The following is a 17,667-nucleotide window of genomic DNA, read 5'->3' as shown; positions in this document are numbered from 1 at the left end:
GTATCTATTCTGACCACAACGCTATGAGACTAGATATCAATTACAGGAAAAAAAAAACTAAAAAATAGTTTAAACACAGGCTAAACAGTACACTACTAAGTAACCAAGAGATCACTGAATAAATCAAAGAGGAAATCAAAAAATACATAGAAACAGGGCTTCCCTAGTGGTGCAGTAGTTGAGAGTCCACCAGCCGATGCAGGGGACATGGGTTCGTGCCCCGGTCTGGGAAGATCCCACATGCCGCGGAGCGGCTGGGGCTGTGAGCCATGGCCACTGAGCCTGTGCGTCCGGAGCCTGTGCTCCGCAACGGGAGAGGCCACAACAGTGAGAGGCCCGCATACCGCAACAACAACAACAAAAATAAACATAGAAACAAATGACAATGAAAACGCTATGACCCAAAACCTGTGGGATGCAGCAAAAGCAGTTCTAAGAGGGAAGTTTATAGCAATACAGTCCTACCTCAAGAAACAAGAAAAATCCCAAACAACCTAAGCTTACACCGAAAGCAATTAAAGAAAGAAGAACAAAAAAACCCCAGAGTTAGCAGAAGGAAAGAAATCATGAAGTTCAGATCAGAAAACAATGAAAAAGAAATGAAGGAAACAATAGCAAAATCAGTAAAATTAACAGCTGGTTCTTTGAGAAGGTAAACAAAATTGATAAACCATTAGCCAGACTCATCAAGAAAAAAAGAGAGAAGACTCAAATCAACAGAATTTGAAATGAATAAGGAAAAGTAACAACTGACATTACAGAAATAAAAGAAGCATGAGTAATTACTACAAGCAACTCGATGCCAATAAAATGGAAAACCTGGAAGAAATGGACAAATTCTTAGAAAAGTACAACCTTCCAAGACTGAACCAGGGAAAAGTAGAAAATATAAACAGACCAATCACAAGCACTGAAATTGAAACTGTGATTTAAAATCTTCCAACAAACAAGTCCAGGACCAGATGGCTTCACAGGCGAATTCTATCAGACGTTTAGAGAAGAGCTAACACCTATCCTCCTCAAACTCTTCCTAAATATAGCAGAGGGAGGAACACTTCCAAGCTCATTCTACGAGGCCACAATCACCCTGATACCAAAACCAGACAAAGTTGTCACAAAAAAAGAAAACTACAGGCCAATATCACTGATGAACATAGATGCAAAAATCCACAACAGAATACTAGCAAACAGAATCCAAGAACACATTAAAAGGATCATACAGGGCTTCCCTGGTGGCGCAGTGGTTGAGAGTCCGCCTGCCGATGCAGGGGTCACAGGTTCGTGCCCTGGTCCGGGAAGATCCCACATGCCGCGGAGCGTCTGGGCCCGTGAGCCATGGCTGCTGAGCCTGCGCGTCCGGAGCCTGTGCTCCGCAACGGGAGAGGCCACAGCAGTGAGAGGCCCACATACCGCAAAAAAAAAAAGGATTATACACCATGATCAAGTGTGGTTTATCCCAGGAATGCAAGGATTCTTCAGTATATGCAAATCAATCAGTGTGATACACCATATTAACAAATTGAAGGATAAAAACCATATGATAATCTCAATAGATGCGGAAAAAGCTTTTGACAAAATTCAGCACCCATTTATGATAAAAACTCTCCAGAAAGTGGGCATAGAGGGAACCTACCTCAACATAATACAGGCCATATATGACAAACCCACAGCCAACGTTCTCAGTGGTGAGAAACTGAAACCATTTCCTCTAAGATTAGGAACAAGACAAGGTTGCCCACTCTCACCACTATTATTCAACATAGTTTTGGCAGTTTTAACTATGGCAGTCAGAGAAGAAAAAGAAATAAAAGGAATTGAAATCGGAAAAGAAGCAAAACTGTCACTTTACAGATGACATACCATACATAGAGAATCCTAAAGATGCTACCAGAAAACTACTAGAGCTATCAATGAATTTGGTAAAGTAGCAGGATACAAAATTAATGCACAGAAATCTGTTGCATTCCTATAAACTAACGACAAAAAATCTGAAGGAGAAAATGAGGAAACACTCCCATTTACCACTGCAACAAAAAGAATAAAATACCTAGGAATAAACCTACCTAAGGAGACAAAAGGCCTGTATGCAGAAAACTATAAGACACTGATGAAAGAAACTAAAGATACAAACAGATGGAGAGATATACTATGTTCTTGGATTGGAAGAATCAATATTGTGAAAATGACTATACTACCCAAAGCAATCTGCAGATTCAGTGCAATCCCTATCAAACTACCAATGGCATTTTTCACAGAAATAGAAGAAAAAATTTTAGTTTGTGTGGAAACACAAAAGACCCCAAGTAGCCAAAGCAATGTTTTTCTTCTTCTTTATAAATTTATTTATTTATGGCAGCGTTGAGTCTTCATTGCTGGGTGCGGGCTTTCTCTAGTTGTGGTGAGCGAGGGCTACTCTTTTTTGTGGTGCGTGGGCTTTTCATTGCAGTGGCTTCTCTTGTTGCGGAGCACAGGCTCTATGTGCACGGGCTTCAGAAGTTGTGCAGTGTGGCTTCGGTAGTTGTGGCACATGGGCTCAGTAGTTGTGGTTCGTGGGTGCTAGAGTGCAGGCTCAGTAGTTTTGGAGCACGGGCTTAGTTGCTCTGCAGCATGTGGGATCTTCCCACACCGGGGCTCGAACCCATGCCCCCTGCATTGGGAGGCCGATTCTTAACCACTGTGTCACCAGGGAAGTCCCCCAAAGCAATCATGAGAAAGAAAAACAGAGCTGGAGGAATCAGGCTCCCTGACTTTAGACTATACTACAGAGTGACAGTAATCAAGACAGTATGGTACTGGCACAGAAACAGACATATAGATCAATGGAACAGGATAGAAAGCCCAGAGATAAACCTATGCACATATGGTCAGCTTATGTTTGATAAAGGAGGCAAGAATATACAATGGAGAAAAGACAGCCTCTTCAATAAGTGGTGCTGAGAAAACTGGACAGCTACATGTAAAAGAATGAAATTAGAACACTTCCTAACACCGTACACAAAAATAAACTCAAAATGGTTTAAACACCTAAATGTAAGGCCAGACGCTATCAAACTCTTAGAGGAAAACATTGGCCGAACAGTCTATGCCATAAATCACAGCAAGATCCTTTTTGACCCACCTCCTAGAGAAATGTAAATAAAAACAAAAATAAACAAATGGGACCTAATGAAACTTAAAAACTTTGGCTCAGCAAAGGAAACCATAAACAAGACCAAAAGACAACCCTCAGAATGGGAGAAAATATTTGTAAATGAAGCAACTGACAAAGGATTAATCTCCAAAATATACAAGCAGCTCATGCAGCTCAGTATCAAAACAACAGCCCAGTCCAAATGTGGGCGGAAGACCTCAATAGACATTTCTGCAGAGAAGATACACAGATTGCCAACAAACAAATGAAAGGATGCTCAACATCACTAATCATTAGAGAAAGGCAAATCAAAACCACAATGACCTAATAGATAGCTACTGGAAAGCAGCTGCATAGCACAGGGAGATCAGCTCGGTGCTTTGTGTCCACCTAGAGGGGTGAGATTGGGAGAGTGGGAGGGAGATGCAAGAGGGAGGAGATATGGGGATATATTTATATGTAAAGCTGATTCACTGTGTTGTGCAGCAGAAACTAACACAACATTGTAAAGCAATTATACTCCAATAACGGTGTTAAAAAAATAAAAAAAGATTAAAAAGAAAAAATCCTCCTGGATTAGGACACATAGGTTTTCGAGGCAGAAGTCCAGTATGACCCCATTGCCTGGCAAAGTAATAAAGCTATCCTTTAATACTTCAGCACTGCCCCCCCCCAAAAAATAAAAGAAGAATATACTCGGTTGTCAATAATAATTCCGTGGAGGGGAATTAATTAATTTTTCCATTAAAAGGATGTGTTTAGGGTCTTTTTTTTTGGTTGTGTTGGGTCTTTGTTGCTGTGTGCAGGCTTTCTCTAGTTGTGACTAGCGGGGGCTACTCTTCGTTGCAGTGCACAGGCTTCTCATTGCGGTGGCTTCTCTTGTTGCAGAGCATGGGCTCTAGGTGCATGGGCTTCAGTAAATGTAGAGCGCGGGCTCAGTAGTTGTGGCGCACGGGCTTAATTGCTCTGCGGCATGTGGGATCTTCCCGGACCAGGGCTCAAACCTGTGTCCCCTGCATTGGCAGGTGGCTTCTTAACAACTGCGCCACCAGGGAAGCCCTGGAATGTGTTTAAATAGAAGTGAAACGTTGAATGCACTCTGTTGAACTAACTAACTAAATAATAAAAAAGCTCCAAAATAAACATCTCAAATCATATTACCAGGAGACCTGTGAATTGTAACTTGAAGTATGAGTAGGGACAAAAATTCAGTATGAAAATGGTATGTTGTCTTTATACTTTATAATTCCCTGATATTAGGGAATTACTCGTTTTTTATTTATTTTTATTTTTATTTATCAAATCGCCTGGGCTTGATGGTGGAAACAAAGGAAATGGCTTTACTCTTCTCTCTGTTTATTTTTGAAGTATTTTTTAAATTTATTTTTGGCTGCGTTGGGTCTTCGTTGTTACACGTGGGCTTTCTCTAGTTGTGGCGAGTGGGGGCTACTCTTCATTGCGGTGTGCAGGCTTCTCATTGTGGTGCCTTCTCTTTGTTGCAGAGCACAGGCTCTAAGCATGCGGGTTTCAGTAGTTGTGACACGCGGGCTCAGTAGTTGTGGCTCATGGGCTCTAGGGCGCCGGCTCAGTAGTTGTAGCGTACGGGCTTAGTTGCTCCACAGCATGTGGGATCTTCCCGGACCGGGGATGGAACCATGTGTCCCCTGCATCGGCATGCAGATTCTCAACCACTGCACCACCAGGGAAGCCCCAACTCTTTTCTCTTTAAAGTGGTTGTTTTGAGTCTCCCTTTCCCGTTCTTGAATAATATATAAAGTAGAACTCAAAGCTTTTGGCAAGGGGGTTATAGTCCCATATTATACATATCAGTATATTTAAACTTCAGTCCAAGCATTGATGATGTTAGGGAATTATTGGGTTTTTATTTTATTTTTATTATTTTTTCTTGAAGTGTAGTTGATTATAATGCGTTAAGTTTCTGTTGTACCGCAAAGTTATTCAGTTACGTATATATCCATATATATTCTTTTTTATTATAGGTTATTACAAGATATTGAATATAGTACTGTACCCTGTACTATACGGTACAGCCTTGTTGTTTATCTATTTTATATGTAGTAATTTGTATCTGGTAATCTGAAACTCCTTGTTTATCCCTCCCCCAACTTTCCCCTTTGATAACTGTAAGTTTGTTTTGTATGTTTGTGAGTCTGTTTCTGTTTTGTAAACACATTTATTTATATCATATTTTAGCTTCCACATATAAGTGATATCATATGATATTTGTCTTTTCTGTCTGACTTACTTCACTTAGTATGATAATCTCTAGGTCCATCCATGTTGCTGCGAATGGTATTATTTCATTCTTTTTTTATGGCTGAGTAGTATTCCATTGTGTATATATATGTACCATGTCTTCTTTATCCATTCACCTGTCGATGGACATTTAGGTTGTTTCCATGTCTTGGCTGTTGTAAATAGTGCTGCTGTGAACATTGGGGTGCCTGTGTCTTTTTGAATTATAGTTTTCTCAGGATATATGCCCAAGAGTGGGATTGCTGGATCATGTGGTAACTCTATTTTTAGTTTTCTGTGGAACCTTCATACTGTTTTCCACAGTAGCTGCACCACCTTACATTCCCACCAACAGTGTAGGAAGGTTCCCTTTCCTCCATACCCTCTCCAACATTTGTTATTTGTAGATTTTAATGATGGCCATTCTGACCAGCATGAGGTGGTACCTTATTGTAGTTCTTTTTTTTAAACATCTTTATTGGAGTATAATTGCTTTACAATGGTGTGTTAGTTTCTGCTTTATAACAAAAAAATATGGAACGCTTCACGAATTTGCTTGTCATCCTTGCACAGGGTCCATGCTAATCTTCTCTGTGCCGTTCCAGTTTTAGTATATGTGCTGCCGAAGCGAGCACTCATTGTAGTTTTGATTTGCATTTCTCTAACAGTTAGCAGTATTGAGCATCTTTTCATGTGCCTATTGGCCATCTGTATGTCTTCTTTGGAAAAATGTCTATTTAGGTCTTCTGCCCATTTTTTGATTGGGTTGTTTGCTTTTTTGTTATTCAGTTGTATGAGCTGTTTGTATATTTTGGAAATTAAGCCCTTGTCGGTCACATTATTGGCAAATATTTTCCCTCAGTACATAGGTTGTACATTTTGCTTATGGTTTCTTTTGCTGTGCAAAATCTTATAAGTTGATTAGGTCCCATTTGTTAATTTTTGCTTTTATTTCTATTGCCTTGGGAGACTGACCTAATAAAACATTGCTACAATTTATGTCAGAGAATGTTTTGCCTATGTTCTCTTCTAGGAGTCTTATGGTGTCCTGTCTTATATTTAAGTCTTTAAGCCACTTTGAGTTTATTTTTTGTTTCTGGTGTGATGGAGTGTTCTAACTTCATTGATTTACATGCAGCTGTCCAGCTTTCCCAGCACCACTTGCTGAAGAGACTTTTTTTCCTCCATTGTGTATTTTGCCTTCTTTGTCAAATACTGACTGTAGGTGTGTGTGGGGGGAAATTATTGTTAATTTTCTTATTTATAATAATGGCATTATGACTTTGTAGAAGGATATGCCTACTTTTAAGAGATGCATGCTTAAGTATGTATGAGAGTGAAGTGTTATCATGTCTACAGTTTCTTCAAATGGTTCAGCTCAAAATATAGATAGAGTGAGCAAATATGGCAAAATGTTAACAATTATTGAATCTAGGTAGTGATTATATGGGTGTTTGTGATGGTTCATTTTATGTATCAACTTGACTGGGCTACAGGGTGCCCAGATATTTGGTCAAACATTATTCTGGGTTTTTCTGAGAATGTTTCTGAATGATATGAGAAAATCTTTTTTCTCCATACCTGTCAATAAGGACCACCACTAGTGGTTTGCTTAAACTGGCAAAGCCAATAATATACCTTCACTGTCATGCCTTAGGGGTATATCAGCTCTCCAGCCCTATATCATAATTTAGTTGACAAGGATCTTGATCACCTTTCCCTTCTATAAGATATCACACTGGCCAATTACATTGATGATGTTATGCTGATTGGACCTACTGAGCAAGAAGTAGCAACTTATTGGTAAGACATTTGCATGTTAAAGGATGGGAAAGAAATGTAACAAAAATTCAGGGGCCTTCTACTTCAGTGAAACTTCTAGGGCTCAAGTCGTGTGGGCATGTCAAGATCTCCCTTTAAGGTAAAGGATAAGTTATTGCTCTGGCACCTCTTACAACCAAAAACCTGGCACAGCACCTAGTAGGCCTCTTTGGATTTTGGAGGTAACATATTCCTCATGTGATGTGTTACTCCAACCCATTTACTGAGTGATCTGAAAAGGCACTAGTTTTGAGTGGGGCCCAGAACAAGAGAAGGCTCTGCATCGGTCCAGGCTGCCATGCAAGCTGCTCTGCCTTTCAGGCCACAGGATCCAGCAGATCTGATGGGGCTTAGACTGTCATGGCAGGTAGGGATGCTGCTTGGAGCCTTTGGTGGCCGCTGTAGGTGAATCATAAGTCAGGCTCTTAGGATTTTGGAGAAAAATCCTGTCATCCTCTGCAAATAACTACTTTCCTTTTAAGTAATAACTCTTGGCCTGCTGCGGGGCCTGAGTAGAAGGCTTAACGGTGGGCCACAAAGTTACCATGTGATCTGAATTACCCGTCATGAGCTGGGTGTCATCTGACCCACCAAGCCATAAAATTGGGTGAGCACAGCAGCACTCTGTCATCAAATGAAGGTGGTACATGTGAAATTGGGCCTGAGCAGGCCCTGAAGGCACAATAAATTACATGAAGCAGTGGCCAAATGCCTGCGGTTTCCCACTCTTGCTGCACTACCTTCTCTCCCCCAGCCTGCACCTGTGGCCTCATGGGGAGTTCCCTATGATCAATTGACATAAGAAGGGGAGACTTAGGCCTGATTTACAGGTGGCTCTGCATAATCTGTAGGGACCACATTAAAGTAGACAACTGCAACACTACAGCTTCTGTCTGGGACATCCCTGAAGGAAAGTAGTGAAGGGAAATCCTCCCACGGGGCAGAACTTTGAGCAGTGTACTAGCACTCCACAAGGAAGGAAAGGAAGAGAATGTCTCGGATACAGGCCATCCCTTAGGGCATCTCTTAGTATTGCCATGCCTTGTGATAAAGGTCAATGGAAAACTCCAACGACCTGGTCTAGGCAGAACTACTAATGGCCCAGACCCTTCAGGAATGAAGATTTGGATTACCCCAGCAAGTGAAGGACCAGGACCAGCGGAGGTGCTTGCTGAAGGCAAACATAATAAAAAAAAAGGTAATGGAAGAAAGTAGTGATAAATACCAGCTGTGACCATATGATGACTTATAGAAATGAGGATTATAATTATCATGTGTATTTCCTCCTTATTTGGTTATGAATATGTTCACATGGGTGTATGTATATATTTGTAAATACATATATATATATGGCAAATATCTTTGTTCTTTTCCTGCTCTTATTCTCTTATCATATAATGACTATGTCAGCATATTTGAGTATTGTTATTTTTATATCATAGTTTTTAAGTTACAGCATATCAAGGAGAAGAGTAATCCTCACTTTAGGACTTTACCTCCTCTTCTGGCAAAGGGGTTAGTACATTTTTGGTTGTACACAGCACAGTTGTATCATGTTAGGTGATCCATGATCTTGTTATTGTCTTTATTTGGAGATTAAGTATGGTTTAAGGCAAAGTGTATGGGTGCCAAGTTGACAAGGGGTGGACTTGTGATGGTTAATTTTATGTGTCAGCTTGACTAGGCCAGAGGGTGCCCAGATAATTTGGTCAAGCCTTGTTCTGGGTGTGTCTGTGAGGGTGTTTCTGGAGGAGAGTAACATTTGAAATGGTGGACTGGGTAAAGCAGAGTGCCCTCCTCGTGGTGGCTGGGTCTCATCAAGTCACCTGAAGGCCTGAGTAGACCAAAAAGGCTGAGGAAGAAGGAACTTTCTGCCTGCCTGACTGCCTTTGAGCTGGGACATCAATTTTTTTTCCAGCTTTCAAATGTTGAACTGAAACATTGGCTCTTCCTTGGTCTCAAGCTTGTGGGAATTCAGACTAGAACTATGCCATTGGCTAACTGCAGCATTGTTGCATTGCTGACTGCAGATCTCAGCAATTGCTGACTGCAGATCTCAGGACTTGTCAGCTCCTATAATTGTGTGAGCCAATTCCTTATAATAAATAAATACACAGACATTTGCACACACACATACACATCCTATTGGTTCTGTTTCTGGTGAACACTGACTATATAATATAGTATTTATTGTTTATATTCTTTTTATTTTCTGTATGTTTCAAAATTTCCTTGTTGAAAAATTGGGAGAAAATGTCATTCAAATCTCAGTCAAAACTTCAGTCTCTCATCCAGTTCAAGGCTTCTACCTTATGCTTACTTTATCTCATGTCTGACCTATGCTTCTCCAAATAAGCAGTGTGGCAAGTGGGTGTGATCTGTTTCTTTATTCTCATTGCTCCCCTTCGCTCCTAGTCCTCTGCTATATCTAGCTTCTTCCAGGTTGTCAGTGAGGGTGAATGTTGAGTGAGAACACAAAGCAAAAGGGTAGAATCTTTCTTGACTGGTGCTGGTATAATCTAACACTGGTGCCCTTTGTGTGGCTAATGACCAAATACTGCCTGTTTTTCTCTATCACGGAATGTGTGTGTGTGTGTGTGTGTGTGTGTGTGTGTGTGTGTGTGTGTGTGTGTGTGTGTGTATGTGTGTATGTGCAGTTATTTCCTCCCTACCAACTAGGGACTTTGGCAATGTACCATTCATTCTGTGGGCAATGCATTTTCCAGCTGATCTCTTATGAATTCCTCTCTTCCTCTTGTTCAAGTGACACTCCCTTAGGGTCCTCCAGCTATAGGTAGCTTTTTTTTTTTTTCCATGAAAGCAAAGCTTGACTGTCTTCCAAAGTGTCCACTTGGTCACAGGGTATATTCTTACCATACCAGAAGAAGTAAAAGGGCAGACTTGTTGCTGCCTCCTCTCCTTGCTCTGTTCTATCTTTGACTTTATATACGTATCAGTTTATTTTTGCTGTGTAACAAACCTTTCTAAAACTTAGTGACTTAAAATAACACCCCTTTAATATTACGGTGCTCGGACAGCTGGGCAGTTCTGTTGATTGCAGCTGGGCTCCCTCATGCATCTGCAATCTGGTACAAGTCAGCTAAGTGGCTCTGGAGTTGTATTAGAGTGATTGGGTTGACTGGGTTATGTGTCTTTCATCATTCACCATCTAGCCTGGGCTGGTCCATGTGGCAGCAGAGCTCAACAGGAGAGAGCAGAAATAATCAAGGCCCCTTGAGTCTTGGGCTTCAAGCTGGCACACCATAACTTCCTTTTCTGTATGCCAAAGCAAGGCCCAAGATTACCCCAGATTCAAGGAGCAGGAAATACTCTACCTCTTGATGGGAGAACCTGCAGTGTCATACTGCCAAGGGGAGAGGATGTAAGGAAGAGTAATAATTGCAGTAATTTTTGCTAACAATCTACTACGAGGTATGGATACATACTGCTAGACATGTATGTAATCCCCCTTGGTTCACTGCCACCCTCATGGAAGGGAATTCTGCTATGACCTTCTGGCACTCAGCTAATATCAGCTCCCTGATTTCTTTTAGGAATTCTGCTGCCCTCCTTAATCTTTGGTGTGAGGCAGAGGGAGAAGAAAGACTATGTTCCTGTGCTCATTAATAATTTAATGAAGGTGAATTAATTATTTTTTTCCATTAAAATGGAATTCAAAGTAGGGTTTAAATATAATAGAAGCAAAACTTTGAAAGGCATGTTCTAAACCAAACAACAGCAACAACAAAACTGCTTGTTAATAAGCATCAGAAATCAAATTCTCAGGAGACCTGTAGCTTTCTATGGGAAGAAAAGAAAAATAACACAGCATTTTTCACTCACTTGTTCTGTACAGTCCTTTGAAAGACACTTGTTTTGGTGAATCCTGTCCAATGAATCTCTAACTCGGTAATGATGTTACATTGATATGTAAAGCACTCCTTTAACATATATCACTTTGATAGGACTGTGATAAACATTTCAACTAAAAACACTGTCTTTTTTAAAGGTATTAAGGAGCATCAATTCAATTATTCACAATCCAAGAGCTCCAGTAATAATTTATAAACAGAGCAAAGGAGGAGCCCAACATTTTAATAAAGATCTTGTTCAAGATTGTGGATTTGAGCATCTTGTTCCTATAATAGAAATGTGGGCAGATCAGCTGGCTTCCTTAAAGGTAAGGGGTTGAATATTCTTTACAGGCTTTGAAAATCTGTAGGAGTCCGTGGGCTTTATATACTTCTATTCTCAAGCAAAGTTTTATATTTGGGGTGCTTTTACCATAGACTTTTTCTTTATAATTGCACCTTACGTTGGTTAATGAAAGTATCATTATGCTCTGACTTCCTGACTTTTTTTCAGATTCTGGTGGCACTTATTGTTTAATACATTTATTTGGCACTGAATTGTGTTGCCTTGAATTGCTAAAATAGATAACTGCCTTCTTACCAAATGAAAGATTAAAGATATTAATATGTGAGGTCTGGGTATTAATTGGAGAGTGTTAAATAAGTGGAGGACTAAAATAAGAAGTTGAGAAAAGTAAGAATTTCCTGTATTTCTTTCTGTATTCTAGAGTTGCACTGTCTAATACAATAACCACTAAGCCACAAGTAGCTTTTGATCTCTTGAAATGTGACTAGTCCCAACTGAGATGTGCTGCAAGTATAAAAATACACACTGGATTTAGAAGACTTATGGAGAAAAATAGTTAAAATATTGATTATCTGTTAAATGATAATATTTTGGATATATTGGGTTAAATATATTATTAAAATTGTCACCTCCTTCTTTTTACTTTTTTAAATGTGGCTACTAGACAATATTACTGTGACACACATTACATTCCTTCTGGATGGCATTGTTCTAAAGGGCCAAGCACTGTGCCGTGCGCATAGTAGATGCTCAGTAAATATTTGTTTATAGATTGACCAGTCTTAGACTTCTAAAATTCCAGGAGCCTGGCCTCTTGTGCACAGTTTTAAATAGATTAGGACAACATATCTAGGCCAGGAAAACTAAGTAGGCTGTCATGAAAATCAAGTCGAATTACTTCAGGCGTCCTTTCGAATTAAAAACTTTCCTGGAGATACATACTATAACATGGATGAATCTTGAAAATATCCTAAGTGAAAAAAGCCTGTCACAAAAGGCCGCTTATTATATGATTCCATTTTTTTTTAATGAAATGCTCAGAATAGGCAAATCCATAGAAACAGAAAGTAGATTAGTAGTTACCCAAGGGCTGAGAGCAGGAGAGAATGGGGAATGACTGTAAATGGATACAGGGTTTCTCTTTGGAGTCATGAAAATGTTCTAGAGTTGGATAGTGGTGATGATTGCACATCTCTGTAAATCAGTCGAAACTACTGAATTGCACATTTAAAGAGGATGAATTTTATGGTATGTGAATTACTTTAAACATCCAGGTTCCAGATAATCAACATATATATATGTAAGGCCTGGAGAAAACTAATTTAACAGACTTTTTCTAAACTGACAATGGTATTTTTTTAAAAAATAATGATGATGGTTAATATATATATTAAACCTGCTTGGATAATTATATTTTATTAGCATTATTATGAAAACTTAAAAAATCAGTAATAGCATATTGTTTCTTTCGTAAAGGATTTGTATAAGTCCTTGAAAATACTATCTGCAGAACTGGTGCCTTGGCATAATTTAAAGAAGCAGGATGAAAATGAAGGTGTCAAAGTTGAAGATCTGTTGTTTATAGTAGATACCATGTTAGAAGAAGTGGAAAATAAGGAAAAGGTAATACTACCTAATACTTACATAAATGTTCACATTTTAATGTACTCTTTATCTTAGAAACTAATATGGATATAGATATTCTACTAGAACTTTATTTCTCTTTTGAAAGTTTTTATTAAAGATTTGGAATAATTTTAAGATGTAAACTATCTTTTTCTTCCTCTCTTTTGGGCAGGACAGCAATATGCCAGACTTTCAAATTTTGCGAGCTATTGTTTCTCACTTCCAAAAATTATTTGATGTGCCTTCTTTAACTGGAGTCTATCCCCGAATGAATGAAGTTTATACTAGGCTTGGAGAAGTGAACAATGCTGTGAGAAACCTCCAGGAACTCTTAGAACTAGGTGATGACCCTTTGTTTTTTGGCCCCCCATTTAAGAATTATTTTTAATAAATCAACAAAAAGTAGTTAAAAAATCAAGGCTAACTGAAGCATAAAGTGTTTGATTTAATGATTTTGAAAACTCTCTTTTAAAATATCCTATCCTTTTATTTCTCTTTTGCAGATAGTTCATCCTCATTGTGTGTGCTGGTGAGCACAGTTGGAAAATTGTGTAGGCTGGTTAATGAAGATGTGAATATACAGGTTATGCAGGTATTGGGACCTGAAGACCTCCAAAGGTATTTATTTTGAAAAGGTTGCAAAGTACCATCCAGACTGTTTGGAGTGGTAAAATTAAAGACTTCCAAAACTTCATAAGTTATTTACCTTTCCTGTTTGGAATAGCATTTTTTAAAATAACTTGACAATCTAAAATAATCTCACACCTTAGGGATGGAGAGAATGTCAAGTATTTTCAAGATAAAAGTAGACTCTAGGGCCTATAGGTTTACATAGGGTGGGTCAGGACTCCAGCATTATTGCTATAAGCTTGTTTCCAAATTATATATGGAGAAATTCATACTTTATTAGCAACTTTATGTGAATTCAGAATGTATAAGTCCAATTTTTAGTACATTACCATCAATCACTGATCACTAAATAATCACTAAGAGTATGTGTATTATTTGATAAGAAGATGTTAAGGATTTTTTTAAAAAGCTAGGCATCTCTGACATAAAACCTAATGTTTTTTTAAAATATCAAAATGTTATAGCTATACTCTTCTTCCCTCCTTCCCCAGATTTTATACTTCAACATATGTTCTGCAAGTTTTCCAAGAACCCTTACCTGACCCTTGAGTTTTCTGATACTTAATGCTTTTAAAAGGAATGTATGTCTCACTATTGGTCTTTTTCTCCTTCCCACAGTTTTACTGATTACTGATACTTATTCTTAATGTTTAATAGAATACAGGATATAAAAGCCAATTCTTTTTAGAAAACGTTATAAAAGCATGGTCTCTTAAGAATCCTCAAGCTAAATAGAAAATTCCTATATTAGGAATGTTATATAGATTTAACTTTAGAACAGATGATTACACTGATAATAGATTTTTTTTTTAGAAAAGTGTTACTAGATGAACAAAGAGCTGAAAAAGAATGGATTGCAGTAAATGATCATTAAACTTATATTTAAATTAGCAGGACAATTTCTTTCCATTTTGAAATGTTCTATGTCTAGTGAGATGCAAGTTGGAAATTCAGTGTAAACTGCATTTTTTTTTAAAGCATTATCAACAAATTGGAAGAACATGAGGAATTCTTCCCAGCATTTCAGGCATTTACTAATGATCTACTTGAAATCTTAGGTAAGATCTTTGTTGTTGGTGGTTAAATTTTGAGTCTCAAGATGTCAGTGGGTTTGAGGAAACGGTGCTCCTTAGTCACTGTATTAGTGTTTTTACCCAGAGTTGTAGAAAGTGTCTGGAAACCACTAACAGTTCTGGAAACAAACTTCTAACTTGCAGTTAAAGTTGGTTGGGATTAGTCTGCAGAACAGAGAAACATATATCCTTTAAGGAGCTGGGGGCTGCCTTTGTTTTAGGACCTTAAAATGAGAAATGACATTACTCTGGCTAGGCCCAGTGTAACCTTGACTCTGTCATTGGCTAATGAGAAATGTCCTCAGAATTTATGATCTTGGAAGGTGTCTTTTTTTTGCTTCTTCCTCCTTCTCCTTCTTTTTCTTCTCTCTCTTTTTTTTTAAAGATAGTTCCTACTTACTGTGTTTTTTAGATATACAAATTAAATTTCCTTCTAAGGTGATGAGAAGTAATATAAAGTAAACATCTGTGGAAAGGAGATAAATTTATAAATCTGTTGAAGGGAAAAGTTACATTTTACACTCTTGGTCAGATTGAGGGATTCGTCAGTAGTAATATCTCTTAAAGGGAAAAAAAATGTAATTAGCTTAGGAATCATAGGCAAAATAGAAACCCAGTTCTCTTTAAGTGTGATTATATGTGGCTATAAAAATAATTTATCTTACTGTTAAGAACACTGTTTAGGGAATTCCCTGGCGGTCCAGTGGTCATTAGGACTCTGGGCTTTCACTGCCGAGGGTGCAAGTTCAATCCCTGGCAGGGGAACGAAAATCCCGCAAGCTGCGCAGTGTGGCCAAAAAAACCCCCACTTTTTAAAAAGGTTAAAGTGATTTATTTATTAATGAATTCTTTTTTTTTCCATATAGCTCATTTGAAATTGAAAGTGTTTTTTTGTTTTTGTTTTTTTTTGTTGTTGTTTGGGAAAATGTAATTTGAAAGTTTAACTTGAGATGTGGAATTGTATAAATGTGTTGCCTTGTATCTCAAAGAGCCTTGTTTCCTGCAATAATATGATTTTACTTGCTTTGGCGTAGCAATTAAACAATGAGTTTCTTGTCATTAATAAACATTTTAATAGGTGTGCTAGCAACACTTATTTCAGAATCCTTCTATAGAAACTTCCCCTCAGATAGGATACTCAGCATGGTTCATGTAGGATCATTTGCTTCAATTCAACAGGTGTGATTTTAGAATGCGGGTCAGGGAATAACTTGACCTTTGTACCTTACCACAATGTAAGATGTGAACCAAATTCTCTGCTGTAGATTTGCTCATATTTTTTTCCTTTCCTATATTTTGATAAGTGGATTCAGATAAGGATTCTGACTGAAGTCAGGAGCTTAAACAGCTTGGGTCATGTTGTTTTGGCTAAAGGAAGAACAATCAAAATCCAGCTAAACATGGAGGGAGAGAGAGATGGGAATCCAAGGAATCATGTTTTATGTAAAGGAAGTGAGTTTATGAACAGTGAACTAGCAGAATAATCTAGAAAAAAGTGGTGAGAATTTAGAGAACCTGCCACTGGGGCTTACCTTAAGTAGGGCTGGAGTCTACATAATCAGAGAAAGGACCTTCCTTAGTGGCTAGGAGCTTCCAGATGGTGAATTCTAACTTAGGCTGGTTGGAAGAAGATAGTCTTAGGAAGGGAAGTCAAATTCGGAAGGAATCTGGCAGAGAAGAACCTGAACTATCTTGTAGGCTGGACCAGGCTAAGCTCTATAATACATTGCATCTGAGATTTTACTCTGAGATACCTCACACCTTTTGTTAGGTAGATAGGCTTCATCCTAAAAGGTAGACCTAAGAGCCATCCTACTAATGAGAAATCTTTATCATAGATTTAGGACAGGACTGTGTTCCAAGAGAAGAAATCCCTAAGTCCTTAGATGGAGGCCCATGAGAGAGAGTGCCTCTACTGGGGATTTCACCATGTAGGCTCACCCATGTAGTTAAAGAGGCAGTAACATAATATCATAAATGTTGATGGTAGGATCTGTTAATAAGAGCACACTGCTAATGAGATTAATATCAGAGTCAGAGGGTGCTTTTGTAGGTGTGTGGTAGCTTTTACCCTTTTTTTTGCCCTGTGAAGCATCTGTGTCTGAATCAGTGATACACTCATCACCACTATTGGAGAAAAGTTTCATGTGCATGAAAGCACTAGTGATGTTGCCTTTGTGTCTGAAGTTTGCCTCTGAATAGAGATTCTCATTTCATCTGAGCCTAACAGTGGATAAAGCCATTCTTTTATTATTGTTGTTTTTCTATTACAGAAATTGATGACTTGGATGCCATTGTACCTGCAGTAAGGAAATTAAAAATACTTTCATCCTGAAAACAAATCATTTTTACTGTGTAAATTGCATTCTTAACATTCTAAATATTTTGTAGGATTGATCTTAGACAAGGGTTATAAAATGTATATACTCTCAGAATTTACCCCCTTCTTTCTGTTGGGTCCTTCTCCATCCATATAATTTTTATTAACTTTGAGATTCTTTTATAGAAAACATTGCTAAGTTTAATTACTAAATTAACTTTAGATCCTTTAATCATTTCTTAAGCAATTCTTGAGTGCTTAAAATGTAAGATTGTTTTAAAGTACAGTGTGTAAGAGAGAAACTCAGGGAGAGAGTGCAAGTAATAGAAACGTTGCATTTAAGTTCAGAGTTTTTTGGCCTGGGAACAAGGAATGCCAGTGGCTCTCTTTAGTCCAGCCAGCAGGAAGCTGTTGCTTTCCTGGCAAGGAAATGGCACATTCTATTAAGATATCCCTCATGACACTTGCCCTTTCAGAGCAGAAGGAACAAAAGGAAGAAGGAAAAAAGTTTTTATCGTGTTAGGGTAGGAAATGAATTATGAGGTAAAATAGATGAGTGGATGTGAGTCTCTCATAAAGTGTCCTTTTTGCTATCTTGATGTGATGTACTTTTTATAAGGGCATGAAATCTTAAATAAAATTTTTGTAATGAA

At 38.3% G+C, this 17,667-nt stretch overlaps 1 protein-coding gene and 1 non-coding gene across 10 annotated transcripts in view; one reads left to right on the top strand and one right to left on the bottom strand.

Annotated features, from left to right (window-relative positions):
• CEP70 (centrosomal protein 70) overlaps window positions 1–17,667 on the top strand; it is a 79,808-nt gene extending 62,141 nt beyond the window's left edge. For 8 of the 9 annotated variants that reach the window (XM_024750739.1, XM_024750740.1, XM_024750741.1 and 5 more), the window contains 6 exons: window positions 11,217–11,387; window positions 12,842–12,988; window positions 13,164–13,332; window positions 13,495–13,609; window positions 14,600–14,679; window positions 16,968–17,667. In XM_024750739.1, coding sequence (XP_024606507.1) covers window positions 11,217–11,387; window positions 12,842–12,988; window positions 13,164–13,332; window positions 13,495–13,609; window positions 14,600–14,679; window positions 16,968–17,029 — 744 coding nt within the window. In that variant the 3' untranslated portion in view covers window positions 17,030–17,667. The remainder of the gene's footprint in view (window positions 1–11,216; window positions 11,388–12,841; window positions 12,989–13,163; window positions 13,333–13,494; window positions 13,610–14,599; window positions 14,680–16,967) is intronic. The other variant, XM_024750742.1, reaches the window with a different exon arrangement.
• On the bottom strand, window positions 5,915–6,021 carry LOC112403341 (U6 spliceosomal RNA). The gene has a single exon (XR_003003887.1). It is a non-coding gene; the product is annotated as a U6 spliceosomal RNA (small nuclear RNA).

The sequence above is a fragment of the Neophocaena asiaeorientalis genome, unplaced genomic scaffold, assembly GCF_003031525.2.
Source record: "Neophocaena asiaeorientalis asiaeorientalis breed wild unplaced genomic scaffold, Neophocaena_asiaeorientalis_V1.1 scaffold276, whole genome shotgun sequence".
NCBI classification, from domain to species: Eukaryota; Metazoa; Chordata; class Mammalia; order Artiodactyla; family Phocoenidae; genus Neophocaena; species Neophocaena asiaeorientalis.
This window is presented reverse-complemented; position numbering and strand designations above follow the sequence as displayed.